The 27,536-nt window shown below is 34.8% G+C and overlaps 5 protein-coding genes across 6 annotated transcripts; all 5 read right to left on the bottom strand.

The window, feature by feature from the left end:
• Positions 1 to 1,083: 1,083 nt before the first annotated feature.
• On the bottom strand, positions 1,084 to 2,438 carry LOC120086875 (multidrug resistance protein ABC transporter family protein). Its single transcript, XM_039043689.2, has 2 exons — positions 2,103 to 2,438; positions 1,084 to 1,682 (listed from the first exon to the last, which is right to left on the bottom strand). The coding sequence occupies exons 1-2, from the start codon at positions 2,301 to 2,303 to the stop codon at positions 1,302 to 1,304; spliced, it is 582 nt and encodes a 193-aa protein (XP_038899617.2). The 5' UTR covers positions 2,304 to 2,438; the 3' UTR covers positions 1,084 to 1,301.
• Positions 2,439 to 6,030: 3,592 nt separating this feature from the next.
• LOC120086461 (uncharacterized) lies at positions 6,031 to 6,940 on the bottom strand. The gene has a single exon (XM_039043133.2). It carries the CDS (start codon positions 6,593 to 6,595, stop codon positions 6,125 to 6,127), a length of 471 nt encoding a protein of 156 aa, XP_038899061.1. The 5' UTR covers positions 6,596 to 6,940; the 3' UTR covers positions 6,031 to 6,124.
• An 886-nt stretch (positions 6,941 to 7,826) lies between these two features.
• On the bottom strand, positions 7,827 to 16,159 carry SAR2 (secretion-associated RAS GTPase 2). Its single transcript, XM_039043743.2, has 3 exons — positions 14,872 to 16,159; positions 14,341 to 14,472; positions 7,827 to 8,460 (listed from the first exon to the last, which is right to left on the bottom strand). The coding sequence occupies exons 1-3, from the start codon at positions 14,998 to 15,000 to the stop codon at positions 8,140 to 8,142; spliced, it is 582 nt and encodes a 193-aa protein (XP_038899671.1). The 5' UTR covers positions 15,001 to 16,159; the 3' UTR covers positions 7,827 to 8,139.
• Positions 15,768 to 25,210, bottom strand: MSH6 (MUTS homolog 6). Of its 2 annotated transcripts, none has more exons than XM_090317525.1 (21): positions 24,159 to 25,210; positions 23,690 to 23,783; positions 23,373 to 23,478; positions 23,222 to 23,275; positions 23,048 to 23,122; positions 22,766 to 22,834; positions 22,561 to 22,648; positions 22,193 to 22,383; positions 21,023 to 21,573; positions 20,801 to 20,930; positions 20,568 to 20,659; positions 20,305 to 20,483; positions 20,018 to 20,220; positions 19,827 to 19,928; positions 18,972 to 19,134; positions 18,334 to 18,620; positions 18,116 to 18,253; positions 17,652 to 17,731; positions 17,446 to 17,545; positions 17,078 to 17,207; positions 15,768 to 16,428 (listed from the first exon to the last, which is right to left on the bottom strand). In XM_090317525.1, the coding sequence occupies exons 1-21, from the start codon at positions 24,985 to 24,987 to the stop codon at positions 16,178 to 16,180; spliced, it is 3,912 nt and encodes a 1,303-aa protein (XP_090173651.1). In that variant the 5' UTR covers positions 24,988 to 25,210; the 3' UTR covers positions 15,768 to 16,177. The 2 variants fall into 2 exon arrangements, with proteins under 2 accessions (XP_090173651.1, XP_090173652.1); XM_090317526.1 differs by having other exon boundaries at positions 23,373 to 23,475.
• Positions 25,211 to 26,230: 1,020 nt separating this feature from the next.
• On the bottom strand, positions 26,231 to 27,256 carry LOC120084592 (mitogen-activated protein kinase kinase kinase 20-like). Its single transcript, XM_090317013.1, has one exon. It carries the CDS (start codon positions 27,254 to 27,256, stop codon positions 26,231 to 26,233), a length of 1,026 nt encoding a protein of 341 aa, XP_090173139.1.
• Positions 27,257 to 27,536: the final 280 nt, after the last annotated feature.

The following is a 27,536-nucleotide window of genomic DNA, read 5'->3' as shown; positions in this document are numbered from 1 at the left end:
CTCACTATTTAAATACTTTGTAAGTACAATGTCAAACGAGTACATAGATATTGGAAGACTGAAAAAGCTTACCTTGAATATAATCAACAATTTATGGGAAAGACGAATTTGATGGAATATAAGTTTCAATAACATGATAATCATGATAGTGTAAACTTTCATTTCCATCTATCGTAAAAAATAATTCTTACTCAATGTAGATCCATAGCAAAAATAAAAAGATTGAAACAATGACTACTTAACTTATTTGTATAAAAAGATAAGACTTTTTTTGAGATATTGATAAAACGAAGTGTGTATAAAATTTTTTTAAATGATGTAATAATGTATTAAGATGATAAGTGATAAAATGTAATAAAAATGAGAAAATGAGAAAATTTAAATGAAATATACTGTTTATTTGATGATAATATGTATAAAAAAATGAATAAAATTTTAGTCATAATCCAATATACCAATACAAATTTGAAATAATAAGGTAATGTAAAATTTGAAGATCTAGTATAAATTAAAATAAAAATGAAGATATACAAATCAAAGATTGATTCATTTTGAATAAATTTGAAAAATGGTTATATCAAATCAGATCTGATATTAAACTACCCATTTGAAATTCAAATTGACCAAAAAAATATGCTACCTTTTTCTCTTGAATTCATTTGGTTGGAATCTCATAATCGATGCTTCCCATTTACATGTATTTCTATTCGATACCCGCTATAACAATTACACTGTATTCAATAATGTTGTTAGCCAACCATACTAGGGCCAAATTTGGTGTTATAAAAGTAGATACTACATGAACAACACATGTTTTGCCAAAATTCTTATTATTTCTGGTTTTTGACATAAATTTAAAGGACTCCTGAATTTTGTCATTTTCTCCAATTTTTCTAATTTAAACCATAAACTTTTATAAATATATCAATTTACACCTTGTTCCATTTAGTAAAACATCGTGTGAAACTTATAATTATAGCAATTAAACTTCTAGACTTTCAAATTTTTAGCTAGATTTTTCTTTAAAAATTGTTCATGCATCACTCCTAATAGTTCGTTTTTTAAAACTGACATTTAAAAAAGTCAATAACATGTATATCATTTTGTTCAGGTTTATATATCATATTGAGTAATCCTTCTAACAATCAATATAAACATAACAACACACCCCAAAAAAAAAAAGAAAAAACACTTGTGTAACATTCTATATTAACTCTATTTTTTTTTTCCAAATATTTTCATTATATATGAAACCTTCTTAATAATAATAAAGCACATATAACATATGTTTCCCAATGCCTTCAAAAGTTGAACAACCAATGAGAATATTTCTTCTCAAATTTCTTCTCCTTAATTGTATCCAAGCTTGGCTTCCAACCTCTACCAGATAACTGTCTGCTCAAATACTCCGGCCTCCCCTCCGCCGCCATCTCCGTTTCCCATCGATCTTCCTCTCCTTCGATCTTCACAAGATCTTCCTTTTTAATCTCCACTTGGACCTCTCTCGTTGTCGTTATTGTCGCAGACGTCGCAGCCCTAGCAAACCAAGGAAGAACCTTAGAAGACGAAAGAAGGAGAGAGCGCGACCTTAACGCCGAGTTGGCACATAGAAGAACACGGCGGATTTCCTCCGACGACAATGATGCTGGCTTGCCTCCTCTTATAGGTAGCATCATATAAACCTTGTTGACAATATGAAATGTAAATGATTCATCATATTGTATGTTATCCACTTTAAGGTAATAATTCTAATTCCATATAAAAATTAAAATAAGAAGTTTTTTTTGCAAATTAAAAGGCATAGTTAAACTTAAGTGAATGAAGCTTAATGCATCTATAGCACTCTTTAGGTACTTATTTTTCTCATTATTTAAAATACATTAGCATTAAAAAAAACTAGAAATTACCTTCTAGATGTAAAGAAAGCAATTGTTTGGCATACTTTAATAATAAGCATGTTTTGTCCGACACAAAAGGTACAATAAACAATGAATACAAACATCTAAAATCTAAAGAAAAACTAATTGACTTATCAAGTTGAAAGAGAGAAAAATAATCTATCACACTATTAAACTTTTGAGTTCAGTAATGATTTAACCGACCTTCTTTGAATCGAGCTTTTCGTCGGCTGGCAATGGAGTTAGCCGTTTTCTTATGATGGTACTTTTGCAGATCTCAACGACAACTTGTCGTGGGTGTTCGAGCATCAGCTCGGCCGCTGTGAACGGTTCGTTGAATTTTTGAATGGAATCGTCGGAGAGAACAACTCTCCCAATGCCGGAGACGAAGGTGACGTTGCCCATCGGAGAATGATCGGAAGGTGAGGTGAGGAGGAGAGAAAGGAGAGGAAGGAATAAGAAGAGGAATGTTAGAGGTGGGAAAGGAGTTTGTTGAACAGCTCCATTAATTATAATGGGGAAGGCTTATTTTGGTGATAATGGTGGTGAAAATTTGGATGATCTGAGTGGTTGGGGTTTGAGTTTAAAGCAAGTTTGTTTTGTTGAAGAGAAAGGAAGGAAGGAATGATGATGATGATGATGATCATGTTGGTTTCTTGAGATCTGGTCAACAACAAAGGGATTTGGTGGAAAATTTAACTAAAGTCAAGAGATAGTTCAACTATTACAATAACTATATTAACTAAATCATTTTCTATTTTTAAATTTAACCAATCAATTAAGTCACCCCTTTTTATGCAATTCAAAAATGTTTTCTTTCTATAATTAATTATATAATTTGAGTTAGGTTGAAATAATGTTCATTTTATTATGGTAAGATTTGAACTTCCAACTTTAATGAAAGAATCAAGAAGTAAAGGTTAATTACTATATATAGAGCTATTATTAGGGTCTGCAAACCTTCACATATCTCTATGATATTATTTGGACACAAGTTTTTATAACTTTACTTTTGGTTTCATTCAAAAAATTCCATACTTTTTAAGATCGATAATCGTCCTCTCTTATAAATTTAAGATCATCCTCTTATCTAATTAATGTTGGATTTTGATCGAAATTTCCATGTTAGTTGATATTATGATGATAATTCCTAATAATTTATCCTTAAATGTGGTGAGTGGAGTAAAAGGGATTTGGGTGGACTAGTAGTTTAGTTCACTTGTTTTTTGTGTTTTTTTTTTTTAAAAAAATTATTATATTATGTCATGCCAAAATTAATTACCCTTTTTAGATGCTTCTTTCAAATAAGGATATATACATCGAATTTTATATTGTTATAAAATTAAAAAGGGAGAATTTTACTAGAACATGATTAGGAGATTGTCAATCTAAGCATAATTCGATCAATTAACTGTTTAGACATACATTCTTAATAAAAAAAAAAGTCAAGAGATTTGAAAAGTCCAATTTCTACATGCTCATAAGTCCAAGAATCCCTATTTTAAACAAGTTTGGGTATGGGAGAAGAAAAATATATATTTTAAAATGGGGATTGGGAGTAAATTATTCACCATGCATAACGTTTTTCTATTAAATTATTGATAAAATACAAATACTAATTTATCACAAAAGCATAAATAATTATTTCAATACCTAGGCATATTAAAATTATTTTTCTTAAAAATAATATTAAAATTAGAAATTTCTTTGTGGGTCAGATACATGGTAACGAAATAAAACTAACCCAAAAATGAGCATAGTTCAACAGTCATAAAATATGTATTATCAACTTCAAAATTAGAGGTTTGATTCTCCTATACTATTTTCAGAAAGGAAAAGAATAGAAAAAAAAATCCTCTAAACATGACTAGACAAAGATGAAGTTTTTTAGAAAAAAATGGAGAGTTTATTTTAATTGTTTCTCAAAATTACATTAGCTAATAATTAATATATACCATCGATTAAAAAGATTAGAATTTAAAATTTCGAAACGCACGTATGAAAGAAAAATGCTAGGGCCTTGTTAGGCCCAAATGGATGGCTTTGGACCTTATACTGTTCAAGATCCATAGTTGGGCTCCATAAAGCACCCTATGCCTTTTATTGGGCTTCAGCCTCTTTCAATAATGGAGCCTATACATTCTTGTGATCAATCAATCCTAATTAATTAGGTCTTGTTCGATAACCATTTTGTTTTTTTATTTTTAGTTTCTAAAATTAAGCCTATTTTTTTCTCATTTCTTTCCATGATTTGCATCTTTCATAAGTATAATAGTTGAATTCTTAGTCAAATTCTAAAAACAAAAACAAGTTTTTAAAAACTACTTTTTTAGTTTTCAAATTCTAATTTGTTTTTTTTTTTTTTAAATCATTGGCTAAAGAAGATAACAAAAGAAGAAATTTGAAGGTGGAAGTAGCATATGTAAACTTAATTTTCAAAAAAAAAAAAAAATGGTTACCGAATGATGCCTTAATTATCTATTTAGTACATTATTTTTAATTCAACCTAAAGTTTTTCTCTCTTTTAATATATAGCATTAAAAATGTGGAGTTGAAATGTCGAAAGTTTGACTTATAGAGAATGTTATTCATGTTTTTTGACCGTTGAGTTATGAAACAGTTGGATATGGTTATAACTTTTACACATTTGCTATCACTCCTAAATTATTCATAATTACGAACATATTAGTTTATCATTTTACTCTTTGAGATTCTATAATGAATAGTACACCAACGATCTAATTATGAACACACATATCCCTTAAATCAATCAAAGATTGAAGTTTTAATCGAAAATTTGTACCAACACTTCGACACTGTCACTCATTTTACTTTTCATAAACATAGTTTATCTTGTAAAGTAATATTCTTTAACTTTGTTTGACTAAGTCCCTAGAATATTAAGTTTAATTAGTTTATTAAACTTATGACGAGGCCCTTGTTACTCCCCCAAGAGACTACATTCAAAATGACAAGAATTGACATGCATCTTAATGAGATACATTTATATCTTTTCTTATCAACGCTACAAAGAAATGATAAATAAATCATATATTCACCTTATATAAATTTTATACTGTATACAAATTTTGTAGGTCTATCTTTACATAAACACTCTAAAATAGATGCATATCAATAATTTCATCAACATGAGACAACTCATCCTTACTCAAATACTAGCATATGTCAACACATACATAGTGGTATTTTCTAACAACCTTAGCTTCAATCATGTATATTATTGAATGAAAATGTATATTATTTAATGGAAAATTAATGCTGAAGCAAGATCCTTTTTTATTAATTAATAAACACACTACATTTAATAAGTTACAAACTTTAGTATCCACAATCTTTCTCCCCTTGACATTTCAAAAAGAAAAAATAATAATCTCTCACTCACTTTCACTATTTTTTTTTTCATTTATGAATGTCTAAGTCAATTTGTCCGCACTTCGACTATTTTCACAACACAATCATCTAGTCCTACTATATTTAGTTGTCAAAACAACTCTAAGATAGTCATTGTAACTTGAACTTATTGTCTCTAAATCATTTCTTATTTAAGTAGTGTTTATCTATAACTAGGTTAAATTATAGTAGTCAATACTCTTTCATATCTCAAACCCAACTCCCCCAAATTCTCCGATCTCCCTCTTTTTCTTTTCATCCACCAACCAAACCTTCTTGAAATGAGAAGGAATAAGATCTTCAACATGATTCTCAAGCCAACAACTCCTTGAATTATCTAACACTAGAGGTGAGCATCGATTGGTCGAAGTTAGTTTTCCAATAAAATCGATCATGGTTGGTTTACATAACGGTCAAACCGACTTCGACCGAAGAGAAACGTGAAACCAAACGATCAATTGGAGACTTGATTTAGTCCGTTTATCTCTCTTTAACCACATAAATGGCACGTGACAAAAAACCATTATTATTTATTATATATCTTAAGTCGAAGCATTAAACTCCTTGATTTGACTGCTCCACGTTAGGTTGGTAATTTTCTACTTGGTAGTTCTTTTCACACTACTAAGAATTCTTTAGAATAGCTATTTAGCTTGATTTCCTTGTTTGTAGAAGTATTTCACTTGAAATCTTTAATTTGTTCAAGAACATAATCGATAACTTTTCGAGAATCAAAAGTATAATTTTACCATAAATTTTATGATACAATTAGTCTACACTCTGTTCTATTAAATCAACCAAAACCCCTAATCCTTCTAATGTTTCTCTCTAAAAGAGAGTGAAAAATCCTCAGAAATCGATTCTAAATTGGGATTCCACCGCTTATAATTTCCACGAACACAACTCAACTGATCAGAACCTTCCTCCGCCGCCGTTGCCGCCGTTGCCGCCGCCGGCTGCACCTTCGATCCGTTCTTCTTCACCCTATTCTTGCAACCCAACTCAAAATTCTCCAATTCCGTCATCGAAACTTTAGACCCAATTCTTCCCACAGCCACCACCACATATATCTTCCCACCCACAAGCTCGTCATCGGCTTTCAAAGCCGAAATCCGACGAGTTCGCCGGAGCACATCCACCGGAGAGATAACCTGGCCAGGCCTCTCCAGCATCAGCTCCGCCGCTTTCACCGGAAGCCTGACTTTTCCGATCAGACCCCCATCAATGTCTAGAAGCTTTGCTGTGTTTGTTGATTTCAAAGAGAAACAAGCAGAAAAACAACCCATTTGAATGGTTTCTAAAGAAAGAGAGAGAAATTTCAGAGAGATTAAGAGAGATGTATTTGGTTTTGGGTCAGTGATGATTGATGAAAGAATGAAGTTATGAAACTCGAATATATAGTTTAAGAGAGATGGTAAGTGTAAGAAACGCGGCTAAGTACTGTAAAATGAGTGTTAAAGAAGAGGTCTTAAAAGGGTTGAGAATTGAAAATGAGAGCTTTTTAATTTTTGTAACGTAAATAAAGGCGTCATCTTTGTTGGATCATTGTGGCCACAGAAACAGGGAGAAAGTGGAGCTGACCCAACTTTCTTTTTTTTATTGTTTTATTTTTGCTACAGAAAATTGAAAATGAGTTGGCCCATTTGATCATGATATTGACTACCATTTCCAAACTCTACCAATCATAAAATCTATTTGACCTTTCAATCAACACGTTTGATGTTCTGAGAAATGGTTTGCGTTTTTTGAAAATATATATATATATAATGTCTGACACTGGTCCCTGTTTGTTGTCTTCTGGGTTTTCATTGGGGAGAAAACGTTTTTAGTATTGAATTTGTTTGGAAATTGGATAGTGTTGACCACATGGGTTGAAAAATTGTGCAGTTTGGTGCATGTTGGAGGGAGGTTTTTTACCCTTCTTAAATTCCAATCCTATTTTGGACTCCATAACTAATGCTAAATCATGAACTATTTAGACCCATTTCAGAATTATGTCTTTTCAAAATTAATGGTTTAGAAAGTAAGTCAAGTTCTAAAAACTAAAAAAATGTAGAAAAACTTACTTTTGTTTTCAAGTGTTTCTTGAGCGAAGTTAAAAACCATATTGAAAAGTCAATAAAAAACAAACATAAATTTAAAAAAATGAAAACAGAGAACAACGTCGTTATTAATCGAGATTTTAGTAACAAGTTTGGTTTGTATGATATTGAGAAATTAATGAATAATAACTTCGAATTTTTAGTATTCCATAGTAGTAATGAAACTACTTCTCTCCTTCGCCTAAAAATAGTGAAGGATAGTTTCTGGTAAGCTTAGAAAGAGCTCCATATCACAAAAGCGATTGGTTATGATGAAATCGAGGCGAGACGAGGAAGAGATAGAAGGATTCTAGACATTTCACTTCACTATAAGTTATCTTCACAACACTAATCGGTTAAGACAAAACCGGGACAGGACGAGACGAAGAAGAAACGGTAGGACGATAAACAGAAGAGTTGTGCAGATCCTCCTGGCTTACACATTCAAAAACCAAATATTTTATACCCAAAACAAACGATATAGGCTGTATTGCTTCAGGTCTTACATTTTCTAGAAAAAGGAAAATCCTGCCGGCTGAATCTAGAAAAGAAATGCATACATATACCAATCTGATGGAATGGCCAATAAACAAACTATTGATACACAAATTTTACAGACAGGTGATAAGAGGTATCAACCTCCATCCCACATGGAACCCAACAGTACATGTGCACTTAATGCATCTTCTGGCTAGTATGGAGTGTGCCATGGCAATCATGACCTGTAATGCATAAGGAGACTCTATCATCTACTTGATATATTGAGAAAGCCACTTGAAGCCATCACCATACCCCATTTTGCGGACGATGCTGCACATGAACACCTCCAACGGGCGAACGTTGGTGTCTGCTAGGTTTACCTTCCCCTTTCCAGTGGTGAAGTTCGTTAGGCCGAGGTGGTATCGCAATTCATCCTCTGAGGCAGCATAGGGTATGTCGATCTTGTTCCCCAACACGAGAAATGGGACGTTTGCAAGTGATTCGTCTGAAAGGAGGGCATCAAGTTCTTTTTTGGATTCTGCAAATCTCTCCTTATCATAGGCATCCACCAAGTATACCACGGCATCGACCTGTAACGTCCAAAATCAAATCATATGGTACGGCAACGGTTAGGTTATATAGAAAGGTTTTGACGTTGAAGGTCCCACATAAGATGCCATTGTCACCTAATACATATCAAGGAGGAAAAAAAGGCAAACCAGCCTAAATAATGGGCTCCAAGTGTGTATAGTGCCATGCTTTTCTTTATTCTTAATTTCTTTTTTCCTTTTGTTTGTGATGTGAGTGGTATGCCGAAAGCACCTTTAAAGTCGGCTGGCAAAGAAAGAATTTCTGGTTGTAGAGAATTAGTGGAGTACAAAAAATTTATGATTTCTTACTTCAAAATAAATTAGAACTCTTAAAATTGAGTTTAAAGGAGGATACAGTATAACAAAATTAGGGAATAACTAGTGTTTGAAAATTAATCCTCTTAAATCTTATCCTCCCAAAGAGGGGTTTTTCACTGCCTACTCTTATTGTTGAGAACATCTAGAACATCAGTTTTAGTTGAGTAATATTCCACCAAGGACTAGGTTTCACTTTCACAAATCCACACACCACACACAAGTGCTATACTTCTTTTACTAATATTTCCCACTCCCAGTCCCTCCCATTTCTGCTGGTAATGATCTCATTACCCACCTTACTAAATTGGTAATTGTCTTCCTTTGTTATTATCCTAGATGAAGTTCATCATCAATTTCTCAAACTTCAGAGCCAGACTCCTTTTAAGTTATAAAAATCGACTTATAAGGGCCTACTTAGTAGAAAATCTTGATTCTGTTTTATATTTTCAAAATTACTGAGTTAAGCAAATATGCGTTTGGAAGACAATTTAGATTTTATTTCTAAAACTGTTTTCAGATTTTGTAATCCAAACAGTGCAAATTCTGAAAACAACATTTTTATGTTCTCATTGCATCCAAATTTTAAATTTTAAATTTTTACAATGTAGAATTATATTAAATAGAGAAGAGAACATTAGTACAATATATCATGTTATAAACTCAATTTATTTCTTAAAAATATAATATGTATTATAAATTATATAATATTACAAAATAATAATTATATATTTTTTATTTTTATTATTATTTTTAAAATAATAAATAAATAATTGTTTGTTATCAATTAAATTTTAGTGGGTGACTACTTAATATTATAATGTATCACATATAAATAAAATTTAATTAGTTATATCATATATAATTAATTCCCTCAAGTAATTTGAACAATTCAAATTAATCCAAAAACTGATTCTCATTCAATCCCGTTGAGCTACCGAGGGGACCTCATGGACCTGTAGCTTGAAGCTCCAACGGTACGTGAACTATAACTAGTTTTATGATTTATTAATATATAGTATCAAACACATTTTGAACCATTGTTTAATTTATTATTATTTTTTTAATAGGAAACAAACAAGTATATTCAACCGAAAAGAAAAGACAGCCTAAGGGTAAAGGGTTGAGGTGACCCCTTCTGGAGGCAAATACAAGAGGTCCTTCCAATTATTAAAAATCATCAAATGGCTGTAATTACCAAAGAAGTTGGTGTAATTAATGCACCACCAAGAGGCTGCATGTTGAACACAAGCCCAAAAAGAATCGAAAGAAGAAAACTTATCTTAAAAAATTTTGCTATTGCTTTCATTCCAAAGACACCAAAGAAGAACTCGAGTGGCACATCTCCAAAGAATCTTCCCTCTATCACTAAAAGCATGGCTGTCAAGACCTTCCAGAGGCCAGACATCAACCTTTTCCGGAAGACAGCAAATCCACCAAAAAATGCTAAAGACATTGGACCACCCCTTAGAGGCAAAATCACAGTGCAAGAAAAGATGGTCCAAGGACTCTTCTTCTCTCATACAGAGGCTACAGATAAAGGGAGAGAGAGAGCTCATTTTAAGCTTACTTTGCAACTTGTCATGAGTATTGAGACTTCTATATGCAAGAGACGAAAGGAAGAATCTCACTTTTTTGGGAATTTTCAGCTTAACACAAGATTAATCAATGGAAAGGTGGTGTGGGGGAGGTGTTTCGTCATCTTTAAAAAGATAGCTTAGTGGTAAACTTCACAGAAACATTGATCTTCCACTCAAGTCTGTCAAGGCCCCCTACAGAATCCAAGAGTGAAGAACCTGTAAGAGTGCAGCCACCTCATCTAACTCTCTATAAAAAATGTTGCTTCTGAGGCCCAAATCCCACGATTGATTTGAAGCACACTAGCAATCCGCCACCATCGCCTCCTTCTTGTAAGACAGAGCATAAATATTGGGAAACTTGAGAGCAAGGGGTTTGAGAGTTACACCAATTATCTTCCCAAAAGCTAATAGCTTTGCCATCCCCCAAAACAAAGTCGGTAAAGTGCTCAAATTGATCTTTATGTTTTAAAATGCCAGCCCAAAGTCTATAAGTTCTTCCCTTCTTAGGAGGCTTAATGAACCAGCCCTGATCCTCCTTCCCATAAATAGCCACAATCACATGTCTCCAAATAGCATTTTCCTCATGACAGAATCTTCAGAGCCACTTCATAAGTAAGACAGTGTTCTTTTGGCGAAAGGAGCCAATCCCGAGGCCACCATATATAGTAGGGAGAGGAGCCCAAGTCCACTTAACAAGGTGAGAAAGCGGTCGAGAGAAGCCTCCATCCCAAACAAAATCTCTTAACAGTCTTTTCCAACCTATTGATAGTCTTCACCGGAGCTTGCATCACAGAGAAAAAGTAGCAAAGGAGGCTATTTAAGACTGCCCAGGTAAACGAACGGGAAGGTTTCAACCCTACAGCTGAGTCTCAAAGCAAAGGTATCCATCTTTTCACTATTCAAGTTAATACCAATGAGGGTGGTTTTGGAGGAGTTAAGGGATAACCCAAAGCCCAAGAGAAATAGATTAATCAAAAACCACCAAGCCCACACATTTCCATCCTCCCAAGAACAAAACAAAAGGGTGTCATCAGCATACTAAAGATGGGTCAGCTCAGAAGATATGTTACTAAAGGAGAAACCTACCTTTCTTTCATTGTAGTAATGGATGAGTCTACAGAGGGAATCTCCCACAATTGTAAAAAGGAAAGGGGCAAGGGGGTCTCCTTGCCGCAACCCTCTATTCGCGAAGATCTTACCCCTAGGTCTACCGTTTATAATAATGGAGAAGTTGGTCAAAGTCAAGCAGCCCTTTTACGAAACCACTGAACGACTTTCTTTTTCACTCCACAAGGTTAAGATCCCTCTCAATCATCTGCATGCCCTCTACCTTTGGCCGCCCAACATTTGTCCGACTTCAAAGTGATTTCATAACCCTTCAGTCACTTCTCATGCTTATATTTCCTATAGTACTCTGGATGAATCTTTTTTTCCTTCTCTCCCCCACACATACACCCTTATAAGTTATAGTCCAACTTAACAACTCCATAAAGATACAAACACCCTTTCCTTTAGCCTGATATCTCTCCTTTCTCCTATTTGACACAGAAATCCAAGGTGTGGCTATTTATAGGCTAACAAAATATCGTAAATTTAACTATCAATGAACCGAACTAACTGAAATTACACTAAGTTGTTGACTGTTTCCTTCAATTTTGAAATCAGTGGCTTGTACTCTGTTTTACTCCTTGCTATCATCAGTTTTTTCATAATTTCCAATTTTCCTGAATCTTTAATCCAGCTCAATCTAGCATTGTCTATTGGACAAGGGCACTCATTGGGATCATACAACCTGACCGCAGCTTCCTTTGAAGAACATCTTGAACTTTCAGCAATCTCCTTATCGGAAGTGACCTAGAGGAAAGGGGCACCACTGTGGAACATTAAGAACACAACCACCAGCAACTACTCCCTTAATTTCCGCAAGAATGAATCCAGAATAGTTCTGTTGCTTCACCGCAAGCCTCTCAAATATTGAACCCACACATTTATTTCCCATCATTGACAGTGGGTAGCTTCCCAAGTTTAATCCAGCCACCAAGAATGGAACCATCTCGGCTCTACCATGTTTATACCTATCCCGCCACTTGCAATTGGCATAAAAACTTGTCCACTCTTGAGGCAAGCCTCCACTGCTGCACAGAGTTCTATCTACACTAGCACACCAAAGCAAGGTCTCATCTGGCTGGAATGGGTTTAAAAGTCTAGCAAACAATTCTCATTAGTAATTTTCTACTACACTTTCAAAATATCAAACCAAATACCAATGATTGTGGAAACATAAATTGGTAAGAATAATTGATCTCTCCTAGGTCACCCTATCATACCTCCTACTCCAGACAATATCTTTCCTCTTCCCTTTACACATCAACATATGATTAAATACCTTCATTTACAATCTCATCCTTTCATTTACGTTAAGAAATAGAGAGGGACTCATCCAATAATTTCAACAAAGACTTCTACCTTCCTTTTTACTAACCGGAAAACCAGGCTTTCATAGAGAAGCATGAAAGAATATACAAGTGTGTAGCCAAACAAGAAGAGCCCCATCAAAGAAAGGAACTCCAATCCATCCATTGTGATTTTGTCCAGCTGGAATTATCAAGCTTCTCCTCTCACATTAATTTGACGAAGTAAAAATTTTAAGCTCACCCTCTTTTGTTAGAAAGTTTCTTAAATCATATTGATCCCCCTTCCCATCTCGTCTTCCTGAAACATTTTAATTCCAATGGTTGCAATCGCTTTCCAGTAGCTGTTCTGAGCCATTTCAGCTGTAACCATTCCAACATAATACAAAAGTGGGATTCCCTTTTCTCTCCTCTATTCTAAAAGAAGTTACTTATGTTCAATCCTACTGAATTGGTTAGTCATTCTTAGTTTAGCTATTACTATTTGCCATCATTGTTGTTATGATCAGATTTCTATGGACTAGACTAGATTGTCTAGAACATAAAAATAAAAAATAATAAAAAATAATAATAATAATAATAATAATTAGATAAGAAACAATTTCATTGATAGTATGGTATTACAAATGAGGAAAACCCCATGTGGCAGATTACAAAAGACCTCTCCAATTGGAGAAGAGGGAGGAATAGCTATAGTAGTGAAAAAGGGAAGAATCAAATAAAACAATGATAGGGAAGATTCTCATCCAAGAAAATCTTCCTATTTCTCTCTAGTCAAATGGTCCAGCTGTATGTTCTATTAAAGCTCTCCCAGAGAGATTTTTACACTTCTTTTGTCTAGAACATAAAAATTGATCACTTCATAAAAGGAATGTGTATTGGATAATAAATTGAAGGGAGATCGGCAGATACAAAATGCAGTAGAGACATTTAGCACAAAAGTACAAAACAATAGGAAAGAGTTAGAATTGGTATGGTTATGGTTGAAATACAGGAGACTCCTAGTCCTAGGTGAAAAAGCATCAGTCAAGAACCTCTAGTTTAAATCTTGGATATAAAAGAATATGCTTCCAAGTTTCCTATTTCAAGGTTCGTATAAAACTTAAAATTTAAGAATGAAAGGAAATACAAAATATATTTTATCAAAAAGAATATTGATTAAATCGGTGCTTTTCTTGATATTCAAGTTTTTTCTTGAAATAATAAATGAGAAACAAAAATAATTATCAAACAATGTTATATTTTCATCTTCAAACTTCATGAGGAAAAAAGTTACCACATGATTTTATCTTGCTTGATAAACACAGAAGAATTCTCAAATTGTGCAGTAAAATGCCGAAAACTTAACTAAATGTTTAATATCCTTCCAAAAAAAAAAAAAAAATCCCATACTGAATGAAACTACAAAACCACAGGACCCAAGGCCCTTACTAGTTTAGTCAGCAAATGTTCATGTCAATTTGCATCTAATTCATGTGGATAATTATCTGAAATGAATATATTTTTTAAACTTCCTTTAAAACATACACCCCATTGACATAAGAGAGATAAAGAGCATTCACTAATTGACTTGCCTTAGCATAGTAGTCCTTCCAAACTCTACGAGCAATCTGGTGGCCTCCTAAATCAAACGCCTTAAACTTAATCTTCCCGATGCTCAACTCCTCTGATGTAGGATACTGTGTTGGCTGATGTTGTACTAACCTCTGAAGCATATAAGAAACGGCGTCATTACAGCAGACCAATTCAAGGACCCAATAAAAAAAAGGACAAAGGATAAAAAAAATCACAAATAACAAATAAGATTTGTGCGTCGAAACCGAACACCAGAAGAAAGCTATGAACAAATTTCAGCTCGTGTAATCGAATTGTTCTGCCTCATGAACCAGTAGAAAGATACAAATCTACTAAGAAATTCGACCTATAGTATTCTCTCTAGACTTACTAAAAAATCAAACATAACTCTTCAATTTCTGACCTCATCACACCGATCAACAATTTTTCAGAAAGAAAAAAAGAACATAATAATTCAACGGTAAAGGAAGCTAAGTTGCATAAAATAACAACCCAGAGAGAAAAAGAATGACGAGAGAGAGAAGAGAGACCTCATCTTTCAACATATGGAGCAAGGTGGTCTTTCCGGCATTATCGAGGCCAAGAAACAGGATCTTGGCCTCTTTCTGCCAGAGACCAAGGGAGGCCAAGACGCCATAGAACCAGTCGACAAGAAACATAATCGAGGATGCCGATGAAAAAAGGGGATCGGAGAATCGATCAGAGTCGCCACCAGCAACAACGAGCTCGCCTATTGTTTGGGTTGTGTCACTCGGATTGAGAGGAGAATCCTCAGCAGAAGGGCAGGCTAGAGAGAGAAAAATTCGCACCTAGGAAATAAGTATTGGAAATGGAATTTTCTCCTTTATTTTTCCAATGTATATTTCGGGGAATTTTAATGTATGTTTTAATTTTTATATATACATATTTTTTTCATTTATCATATATTATACAAAAGTCAACTGTTCCCATTTTCTTTACACACAAAATATAAAATATAAAAAAATAATATTTTTTTATAAAAATTGTAACATAGACTGTATAGCGATAAGTTTAGTGAAGACAGAGTCACAGACAACACCTAAACATTCTAGACAGTGAGCATATCTCCAGATTAATCTCCAATTTTTAAAGAAAAAAATTGAGATAAATTCACTTAGGCTAAATATTATTATGTTACCAAGAAGATTAAATATTATTATGCTATTGAGACTATAGAATAATGTTTCAATACATTTTATAATGGTCTATGGTGATTCAAAATCATAGTTTCAAATTGAGTCATTATGGACAAATAACTCTCAACTAACCAAAAATCAATCTTCCACATAGAATAACTTAATTTGACCGTCGAACTAACCGAAACATAGTTCAAATGTTTTAGGCATAGACCGGGAACTCGTGAACTCAAAAGAAGAATAAAAATCAAAGAGACTAAATAGCCGAATAAAAAAGAAGCTAGAAAGCTTTACCAACTTGGGTATGGTGACCGAACCCTCGGAGTTAGTTCAACAATAATTTACAAACCTTGTAATGACTGTTAACTATTAACAATTTACACAAAAGATCAAAAGCAATTTCTTCTTCCATTGAAGAATCAAGATAAGCGATCAGTCCTCCAAAATTGCTTCTCAAAAAATGTCGGCTGCTGTCGCGAGTTCATTCTGTAAGCAAATCTTGTTAAATCAAGGTGAGAAGCTGGATCTTATATATTGAACGTTCTGTTGTGATGGTGATTTGCACCCAGTCCCAGTTCATGATGCTCCTGATGAAAGCAATGGCCAAAATGGGATGAACTGCAGCACCCCGATGTATACTGCAAAACGTCGGTCACCGACTAATGTTCCAAGCATTGAGTCAACCTTGCTGTACAAGTATTCTTGCTTCTTGTTGAAGCTGTTCCAAGGAACCAATACCATTCTTCTCAGTTTCATCATTGCATCTCATGGTTGATTCCAGGCTTATTAACTTTTGAATCAAAGTTACTGTATCATCTACCCAAGCATGATTGCACAAGTTATCTTCAGATTCTTCTCTAACCATGCCATATGTAGCCTCAAATTCCATTGACTTAGCCGCAGCCTCGGTCAAGACGCAATTTGGGAGTCCTAGAAAATCAGAGTTAGTTTAAATTCTTGAACCATTTGCCCGTTAGAATACGACCAGAATCCATGGTCAAAAGGCCAACCACGTAAAACACAAATACTTGATAGATATGATGCTTAAGAGTTTTCCTGTGCTACGGTTCTCATCTAGCTAGAGTCTTGATTTATTATTTCTGGTTAACTTCAGATAGCATTTTTGATAAACAAGGGACCAGGCTAGAATGAATAGCTTCAGTATTTACATAACTCAGAGTGCTTGGACATTAGTCAAATACGTGTAATCCAAAATAAGAAATCAAGCCAATATTTAGTGGGTGGGTTTGCATATTCCAAGCTATGGATCAGCTGAACTTAAGTTACATAAACCTCGGCTTAAATCCACTTCTTAATACTTATACCAAGTTTTTTAAATTATGAAACCCAATAGCCAAATATAGGTTACATAAATTTAAATTTCTTGAAACTCATTTTTGTGTAGCATCTTAACAAACCCGGGCAAATCCACCCATCACAAACTTAACAAGCTCTGACTTATTTAATCTGTGAATCAAACATCTCAAACGAACTTGAAATCAAAATTAAGGCATTCTAGTACCAAAAACAAGTGAGGTATATTGTACAAATTTCAAGAGAAGGAAAAAGAAAGTCTTACCAGCTAACCGTGCAACATTCACGCCATAACTTTTGGGGCATGTGCCAGGAGTCAAACGATAGAGAAATGTAACTTCTTCTAAACCATTATTCCCCTCTCCAACTCGGCATGCCATATGGTATAATGAAACCTGTAGAAGAGCCTCTAGTTAACAAACAGAACCAATTATCCCAAGAAAATCATTGAGATGTCTTTCCATAGTGGAAAACTCGGATTACGGTGGTACTACTAACTTAAGCTTAATGAAGCATAACATCCCTATAGGGTATGATGCAATGTATTAATGGTTAAATATACAACAATATGCAAACGTGTTTTAATGCGTGAAACTGTGAAAGAATCCCAAATCCTTTGCAGACGAACAATACCCTAGGATCTTTATAATAAGCCAAGGCCAATCGGTGATAATGAGTTGAGAATACTCCCCTGCACTGCACCTTGCTAACAAAATGTTCAAGAACTGATTCCCTGTTGATGGCAGAAAAACAGGTGAATATTAAGTAAAGATAATCATCGAGCATAAATGAATGAAAAACCAAATGCTATAATGAATCTGAATAAACTAAACACTTACGCAATTGCCTGTCCATCTGAAGTTGCTGTCCCACGTCCAAGTTCATCCAAGATCACCAATGAATTACGGGTAGCTGATGACTGCATTAACCAATTCAACGAATGCTTTTAGTCAAACAATAAAGAAAGCAGAAATACCTTGAAAAGAATGTATCATGAAAAGGTCCAGAAGTTTTGGTGACATGAGGTAAAAGACCTTTTACAAGATAACTGCAAGATAACGAACAATTAAGCCAAGGATAAAACTTATACGCAGATTTTTTTGGAAATTTAATAACTAGGACATCAAGTCGTCAGGAAAAGAAAATTCACAAAAATCCTAGGCAGTTAAAAGGCCCTCTCATCCTCAGAACTCCCTCAGAAATTTAAAAACTTCAGCCAGCTTAGGCCCGTAGGGGGAACACAACTTAAATCGCTTGAACCTGCAAAGTAACTGAAATGATCTGTAATGCAACAATGTCCTACCAGCATCAGTGCAGTTTCTGATAGTTCTGTCAAAAATGTACTTTGACCAGACATAATCTGATCCTTAGCACCCATCCGAACAAAAATTCGATCAACAGGAGCTAACTCAAAACTTTCTGCAGGAACATCTGCACCTATCTGCAGAACCATTGTTTCAGAAAAAATTGAAGACAACAAGACTTTTGAGATTAAAATTTAAAAATAAGGAAATAAATTACCTGAGCCAGAATAACAGACAAGCAAACTTGTCGAAGAAGAGTCGACTTTCCACCCATGTTAGGGCCAGTCAGAAGAATGAAGTTGGCTCCTAAGCCACCAAGAGTGATGTCATTGGGGACAAATGTACCCTCACCCAACGAATCACTTCTAAGAATAGGATGTCCTAAGTTTTTTGCATTAAAACGTGGCACTTCATTCTGACACTGTGACTTTGAGAAAAGTGGTTGGCATGTGTGTCCCTCATAATAATCGCTTGCAATTGCTAGGCTGATCAAAACATCAAGTTCTGCAAGAAGTTTCCCCAACATCAACCATGAAACATTTTGGACTTGATATGGTAAAGAAAATCACTCCAGCTAAACATTACAAAATATAATAAACCTTGAAAACATAGCACTGTATTTTATAGGGTAAAAAGAAAAGGCCCACACACAAATCCAGGATATAAAGACATAAAGGAGAGAGTAAATTGAGGCATTTTTTAATCAGTAAACCTGATTACCCTTGTATGATAGATAAAGATAATATTTTACATGTGAGGTCATCATAATCATTATAGTTCTCTTAGATATGCAACGCTAACTAGTAACCACAAAAATATTTTCAATCTATTAATAAGAAAGTATTAACTACCTACCAGCAATTGCAGAGACTAATTGTCTCCATTGGAGATGATGTTCACAGAATTTTCCAATTAACCTTTGCAAAATGCTTTTCAGTGAGGACTCCTTCTCAGATTCAGCTAGAGAAAGCTCCGCTAACAACTTCTTAATATTAGGAGTCCAGTACCGGAAGAAGCCCTGGGTGCATCATTGAAAAATGTGAAAATCCATTTAGATTTACCGAAGTTATTTTACGGCAATAAAGGTCAAGTTAGTTTTAGGTTGTTATCAATTACTAGAACTAAGTCCTCTTTTTTGAAGAGAAACGGTGAGCATTTGACAAGAAGAATGAGTTTATCTCGCGGTTGACATATGATATGAATATAAATCTGATAATTAAAGAATAATAATAATAGACTAAAATAAATTCTAAGAAAGATAGAGCTTTCAGTTTAAACTAGAAATAGTGCAAATCCAACTACAAAGTGAAAGTGGTTGGAATTCCTTTGTGATTCTTCTTGCTCACCAACTAAAGAATAAATAAGTGATCTGTGCTGTTGTAATGACACTGACACTCACCTGACGAAGGTTGATAGGGTTCCAGTTAAACAACCAAATCCAATTGTTCATAAATTTGTGTTGCAGAAAGAAGAATAACGTCTAAATTACATGTAAGAACATATTTACAGTAGGAAGGATATGTTAGGTTCTTCATCAAAGGAATATACACATAATCACAACATGGTTTCGACGACAAAATACATTACACTTTCCCAACTACAATTTTAAAATATTAATAAAAAGACTATTGGAGAACTACTTGTGCATCAATTCTCATGGTATTTGACTCAAGTAAGTGCACAAACAAAACTTAAAAAAGCTTCACCTACCTTTTTAGATGATCGCAACTCATAAGTCTGAGGAACGTTACCCTGCAAACTTTCAGGCACTTCCAACAAATGTGTCTCTTTTCCAACTGTCACATAAGTGATCTACAAAAAAACAGAAATGAACAAAAATGAAATTTCCAAGTATTATGTATGTACCATAAGGATAAAAGTGATTCAAGAAGGTTTCTCACAGATGTGTCCCCAAGTAATCTCCGCTGTTCCTTTAAATGCTTTGTCAAGCTAGCTTGTATCTCCTTAATTTTTTCACAGGCAGAGTCATACTCCATGTCTACACCTTCACGAGGTATTATACGTCCTGAACTATTGGCTTCAACCCAATCAAAAGCATCCTTGAAATGACTTAGAACTGAAAGAAGATCCGGAAGACCTTCACCTGAAATTTATAAAGCATCAGATTCCAATAAATAAGTCCGTTGAAGTAACCTTTAAGTACACAACAGATCACAAATTATAATACCAGGTGTTAATAAGCAATCGAATCGTCTTGATTCAACATTTGACAAAATGACACGGAGCGATGAACAAGCTTGGAGCATGAGCTCACAACCGCGCAAAGCAGATATGAACTCTTGTAGTTGTTTTTTTGCTGCATCCTCATATAGAACCACATTTTTCGCATTCCTCCCATTTGCCTCACTATTAAGAAAATCATTGAACAAAAGTTATCCTAACAAGTATTGCATCTCTAAACTATAATTTCTAACAGTTCTTTGACCTCACCTATTAGCAAAAATGCGAGCAAGTAAACGCTCCATATCTGGGAGTTTGGCTAATGCTTTCCGAAACTCGAGAGAAAAAGATAAGTTATCTCCCTAGAAAGAAAATATAGAAAATTAGAAAAGGAAATCTCCTCCAAAGTTAAATATAAGAACGGATATGCTTTTACACCTCAGGAAAATAAAAGTGAAGCAACTGTACAAGAAATGCTACATTACTGTAATTATTAAACCTACCCGTAGGCTTGCCACAGCACCTTGCCTAGCTTTAATTGATTCTACGTGATATAAAGGTCTAGCAAGCCATGTCTTAAGTAATCTTTTCCCAAATGCAGTCACACAGTGGTTCAACTGTGAATAGAGCGTCCTAAAACAAGATTGAGATTTGAGAAAAATTCTCAGAATAAGCTTACAGCAATAATAGATAATACTCAAGAACGTGGTCAAAGAGAAGGCTACCCAGAAGAGTCCCCATTTCTGCTGTTCTCAAAGATCTCTAGATTCTCCAAGGCAGCTGCATCAAGAACCATGTAGGGTTTTGAAATAACATCACTGAAGCCAGAACAAGGAAGTAATTCAAACTTTGCAAATTTAAGCAATGTCTCATCCAGAAAAGCCTGCTTAAGATAGAATAGGATTCCTCCAAGAGCTGAAAGTGCCCAAGACCCATTTTCATGTGCATTAACTAGTTCAGATAAAACATCTGGCAAGTAGCTCAACCCATCTTTTTCTCCAGGAGCATCGTCATTGAGTAAACTTGCTTCACTTGAGGATCCAGAGACTGATCGATTAGCAATGCCCTTAAACAATCTCTCGACTTCTTGAACACTTCTCTCAGCATCCCAGAATTCCAGTAATGGAACTAACTCATTCACTAAAGGATTTCTTGTATGAGTGAGTAGCACCCTCTCAGTTTCAGGACTTAGCAGTTTGGCAGGTTTAATAATTTCAACTGGTCTAAGCTCAGACAAAAGACAGCACAAAGCACTGCACTCCGAGTCATCTCCAAACTATTAAAGAGCAGAAAATTAATAAAAGTATAATTTGATTAGATGTACTCTGCTGCACATTGCTTATCATATATCATCACTTGGTGAAAATGCTAGCAATACCATGCGACACCAAAGCATGAAATTACTAAATAAAAGAGGATAAAGCCATACTATGCACATACAATCACCGATACAAAATAGACAACTCATTCAATTAATCAAGACCCACAATAGTCTCAGAAGTCAAAAGTCAAGACACGATTCTGTGAGAGTACTAGTAAGAGATATAACGGGAATATTAGTAGGATATTACAAGCTGTATAGTGGTAATTAGTTAGGAGGCCTTGGTGATAAATAGGAGTTAAGGATCTTAGAGGAGGTGATGGTGGGTATTGTCCATTGTGGAACTTTAAGAAAGAGATAGCCCTCTCAAAATGCTATTGTCATTCTGTAATTCATCTCTCATGTTGCAATATAGTTTCAGGTAGAGGTAGTTTTCTAATAGATTCCCTTCTATTACTTAAAAGAAAATGCCTAAATATATGTTGGTTAAGTAGCACCAAATCTTATCTTCCACAGTATAAGGGGGAAAAACTCAAACAAGGGTGAAGAACTTAAGTTCTATTCAACATTTTACCTGCCCAAGGATAATCCTACTGGTGGCCGCATCAACCACACAGACCCCTAAAATCCGTTCTGCTTGTTGATTTTCCAAGCCATGGGAGTTTTCAGTTACTGCCATCAGATATGAAGCATCAGGATTCAAAGATAGCATCTCGCCCTCAGTTAGTGTTCCTTTTGTGACTACTGCACATATTTCACGTTTCACTACCTGCAGACAAGACAACAAATAGTATTATAGCCTTATGATCTCAATTCTCGCCTCAAGAGTTTCATTCCTAGCATCAAACTTCTAAGGGGTGGGAGAGTCCATGATTCTTACTCTTTGTGGATAGAAAGAAATTACTTAAATTGAATACATGAGGCAACTTATGATATGTATACATGCCTTATCCTTAGAACCTTTCTCCTTACGTCGTCTCTCTAACTGTTCAGGAGTTTCAGTCTGCTCTATGACAAGAACTCGATAACCCTGCTCTGCCAAGGCAGGCTAAGTTAAATGTCACCTTGGGAACATAAAGCTTTTAAAAGATTTATCAAACCAATAAGCGGGAAAAATAAATCCCAAATAAGAGGAAAAACAGCTAACCTTCCTTGCCAACTTCTCCACATTAAGTGAAAAATTCCTCTCGGGGAAGCCACAATGAGGTTGTTCTCCCTTTCAATTTTTTTAAGACAAAAACGTTAGTTAGTAACTAGAGAAACAATTGCAAACATCTTATCATGCACATAAGAGGGCAAGAAAATTGGTTACTTCATACAAGAAATGCCTCAGGAAAATACAACCTATGCATAAAGCACGTATACTGATACAATTACATTGACTGGTTACTGATATGTAACTTCGCCGATAAATAACTTATTGTCTTACCTTCATATATTGCAAATCAAGTTCTTTAGCTCCTACATGTGCATCCATTTCAAAAAGTTCATAAAATTTACCCATCTGCTTCAGAAAAAGAATATATATATATATATGAGAAGAGCATTACTAGCCAACAGAGTTAGCATGAACCAAGTTAACTAGTGAAGCATAGAGGCAAACCTTGAAAAACAGAACTTTATCCATGTGTTTTGACTTAAACTCCCACCATTGTCTCTACACACACAATATTAATGAGGAAAGAAACTCACGGAAATTCATGCCTACCAAGAAAATCCAGAAACTTCGAGAAAGAAGTTCGACACTAAAGTACCTGGCCATCTGATAAGTTCTTCAAGAAATGTGGAGGCAAATACAAAGTTCTTGGATCATAATCGGGATCTCCTGGACGTCTTTTGTTTGCATCCTTCCTATCTCTGCTTCAGGATCCAGGTATTATGTGAAATAGTGAGTATCACAGACCAAAATGGTCAGGAAAAACTCAGTTGCGATATGAAACTTTAGGTTGTCTTATGATTAGCGAGAACCAATCTTTACTTTCTTCTTATTTCTTAATCACGTAAAAGATATTCAAAATAGAATGGGGAAAATGATGTAGATGTAAGAAACAAAAATATATAGACAGCTTACTCCTTTAAAAATCGGAACTTTTCAGCTTCTCGCAAATTGAACCTTTCTAAGGCATCGCTTGAAATTTCATTCATTCCATTTAATACATTTGCTCCTATGAAGAGGTGAGGGGGGAAAAAGGTCTACGATAAGCAACGGAAGAGAACAATTTAACTAAATACATAAATAATCAAAAGGGAGACAGATACTTTCAAGTTTCAATATTCATATGAAAATCAGAGTTTAAGAAGGTTCATAATTTCAACAGACTAAAATAGGCTACTGCATAATTCCAAATTCTCTTCTCAATTACTTCAGTCTGGCTGTAAGAGCAGTAACTGCTACCAAATGAAACACGATCACAAAGTTCAGCTCAGGAAATAAGTGGAGACACTTATCTAATAGTTTAAAGTACTTCATGGAATTATACACAGCATTACATAATGTAGCAACAAGAAATGACTTAAAGCATTTTATGTTCATCACTCACTCTCAGATTTAATCTTAGTCTCCATTGAAGAAAGCTGGAACCCTCCAGAAGTCACACTTCCACCGCTACTCTTGCTCTTCTTTGGAGCACTTCCAACTTTCTCGCCATTGCTTATCTTACGCTTTTTAGATTCCACCTTCCCACCCGGCTTCCTTCTTGACTTTCCCACTCCATCCTCCTCGCTCCCATCTTCGTCTTCCTCCACCAGCTCCACATCCTCCTCTTCACTCACCTCTTTATCCACATTCTTGCCCCAATCTTCATCTCTAGAGTCATCGCTGTCGTCCCCATCATTAAAATCCTCCATATCTTCCACCACTGCAGCACTCACCGGCGATGAAGAACCCCGCCGCAATCGCTTGAACTTCTTCGCACTTTCCTCAATCCACTCAATCTTCTCATTCCTCAACACCAACATCTCCTCCTCCGCATCGTCATACTGCACTAGATGTTTTCCAGCCTTCTCATCAAACATTTTCACACGACCCTCGTACCAGGTCTTATCCAACGGCCAATAAACCTTTATCTTCTTCCCAACGACCCCATCGCCGTGCGATTTCTCCTTCACGGCAGCTATAGGAGAAGGACCGGAAGAGGACGAAGAAGGTGCAGCGCCGCCGCCGATAACCAACAAAGGTTTCTTCCGCTTGGACTGTACTGACGGAGGAGAATCAATGTTAGGGCTAGGGCTTGGATTCAAGCTGGAAATAGAATGGGTTTTCGCGGCGGAGTTGTCTCCGGCGGGTTTTTTGGTAAAGAAGGAAGTGATTTGGCGTTGTTGGTTAACTAACGGCGATCGGCCATTGCTGGATCGACGAGATGATGACATTTTTGTTCTTCGATGAATCTCGAGGCGACGAAGAAGGGAAGAGAGAGAGATGGCGTTCGGGGATTGAAGAAAATGGAGTGATTTTGGGATTTAGAGTGAGAAAATGAGTGGCGGGAAAATGTCTGAGAAACGAACACGGCGGCGTTGTTTGGCGGGAACCCTTGGAACCCGATATTGCGGGTACGGACTACGGAGCTCCCCTTAAATATCGTCTGATTTTTATATATCTTATTCGCCTTTTACTTTACACACTTTTATATTTTAGGTCCAAATGAAAACCAACACTCCAAAATTAATGAAATTTAAGTCTTTTACTTGCATGGCATATGAAGAAGGCAAGAGTCCTTCTAAGATTTCTAAAAACTTTATCTCGAGCAATGGATTAGATTTTTTAAAAATAATCGTCTTTCAAAGAATAAACTAAAAATTGAAGAAGCTCAAGATCATAACTTCAAATAGCACTAATACAAGTCTAAAATAGTTTGCACTCCAAACATAAAAATCATATCGTTCATTATAACTCATGATTGAATTTGCCCAAAAAATGCAGAAAAAAATTAAAATATAGCCAACATCTTATAATTGATGTGTAATTTTATCTCATTGTACTCACGTTTCCAACAAATTTTAAACGCATTGCCACATTAGAAATTTCATAGAACCAATGAGGAAAAATATATATGGTACCTCATTATCTTTCTCTTATATGTTTTTGCATTACGTCTATTGTGTGATTTTAATCGTATTTTTAATTTATTGTTTTTTTTCTCATTATCAAATTTCACTTCCAGTCCCTATACCCAGTCTTTATTCTATAAATTATTTCAAAAATAAATGTCAAAATGTGAAATGATCAAATGAACTTAAGTTGAGAATGAAAAAAAATATTTTTTAAGTACTCCAAACATGATAATTGCAAATAGGGTTTAAGTCGATGATTGCATCTTAAGATGAAGTTTTGTATAATGTAATTGATATATAAATTGAACAAAGCATATTGAACTAGTTGACAAAACAAAGAAATGGTACGCAATTTAATAATGTATAAGGGATCTAAATATTTATTGTTTAATAAAGAATCATTGTTAAAAAAATTGTATACATGGTAAAATATTGCATGGACATTTTATTGAAATACATAAACTATAAATGAATATAATATTCAAAATTACAAAACAAAATCCTTAACTAAATCCAATTAGATCAAGAAAATTATAATAATATAATTGATCATATGATAGAGCTAATCTATGTCGTCATCTTTCTCTATAGTTTTATTTTCTTGGCTACGATAGAGATCTTGAAGTAAGTCAATGTCACTTATCCATTTATCTTGAGACTTTAGCTCAAAACAACTTTCATAAAAATCCTCTTCTTTGAACCATTCTATATCTGATAAATCTTGCAAATTCTGAGTCGGAGGCAATTCATCAACTTCATATTCTTCTCTAAGATAAGGATGTTTGAGTAGCATATTAGCCGTCCATCTTTGTTCAGACTTTTGATCGATACATTTTGAAAGAAAATCTCTTCCTTCTCTTGATAATTCATCTGGAATGTCTGCTGGTAAATCCATTTGATTCACAACTCTTTTTGCTAGTTGTCCCAGAGTTTTACAATCACTCCACACCGGCTTTCCAGAAATCATTTCAATTAAAATACAACCTAAAGACCAGATATCAAGTGAAGTGTTGATCTTACCGAAAAGAATGGATTCTGGCGACATATATTTTGGTGTTCCTCTAAATCTTGGTTTGGCATTAGTGGATATCATCACTTCCTCAAACTCATCACATTTCTTGGAAAGCCCAAAGTCAGCTATCTTCAACTTCACTTTACCAATATCATCAAGGAACACAAGAATATTATCTGGTTTGATATCGCCATGTACATACCCTCGCTCATGAATACAACAAAGGCCTCTTAAAATCATTTTGAGATACTCTTTGACCTCAACCTCTGGCAATTTCTCCCGTCGCCTAATCAAGTCAGTTAAACTACCTCCGGCAGCATACTCCAAGGCAAGGTTGTAAGTAACAGTATCAAGAGAGTCCCCTTCAAAACAGATACCACTCCCAACGCGTTGAATAATTTCGGGACATCCATTAAAATTGAGCAAAATGGTTTCTTCTATCATGAGTGAATAAGCATATTCTACCGAAACTACTTTAAGAGCAACAAAATCAAAAGGTGCACTAATTGGCACTGCTAAGAACACCGTGCCATGAGAACCTCTACCCAAAACCTTCACTCGATTCCAATTAGACATCTCCAAATCAAAACGAATTTATCCCTTCGTTTTATATAGAACAATGCCTGCAATGATCAAAATCAAATGGAAAAAAAAAAAACAATCAACAAATCTGAAAACTAAAGAATGCAATGAGAAAATATAATCTAGGGTTATAAGTGTTTATACCTTCAACGGAGTGCTTCGCGGAGTTCGTCGGCGAAAAGAAAAAAAGAAAAAAGCGATCACGGCAGAGAAAAATAATGGTAGAGAGAATAGCCACCAAAATTTTTCATTCAAACGAATACGAATATTAGAG

Source organism: Benincasa hispida, chromosome 9 (assembly GCF_027475165.1).
Source record: "Benincasa hispida cultivar pf3 chromosome 9, pf3_genome.v1.1, whole genome shotgun sequence".
Classification (NCBI taxonomy): domain Eukaryota; kingdom Viridiplantae; phylum Streptophyta; class Magnoliopsida; order Cucurbitales; family Cucurbitaceae; genus Benincasa; species Benincasa hispida.
This window is presented reverse-complemented; position numbering and strand designations above follow the sequence as displayed.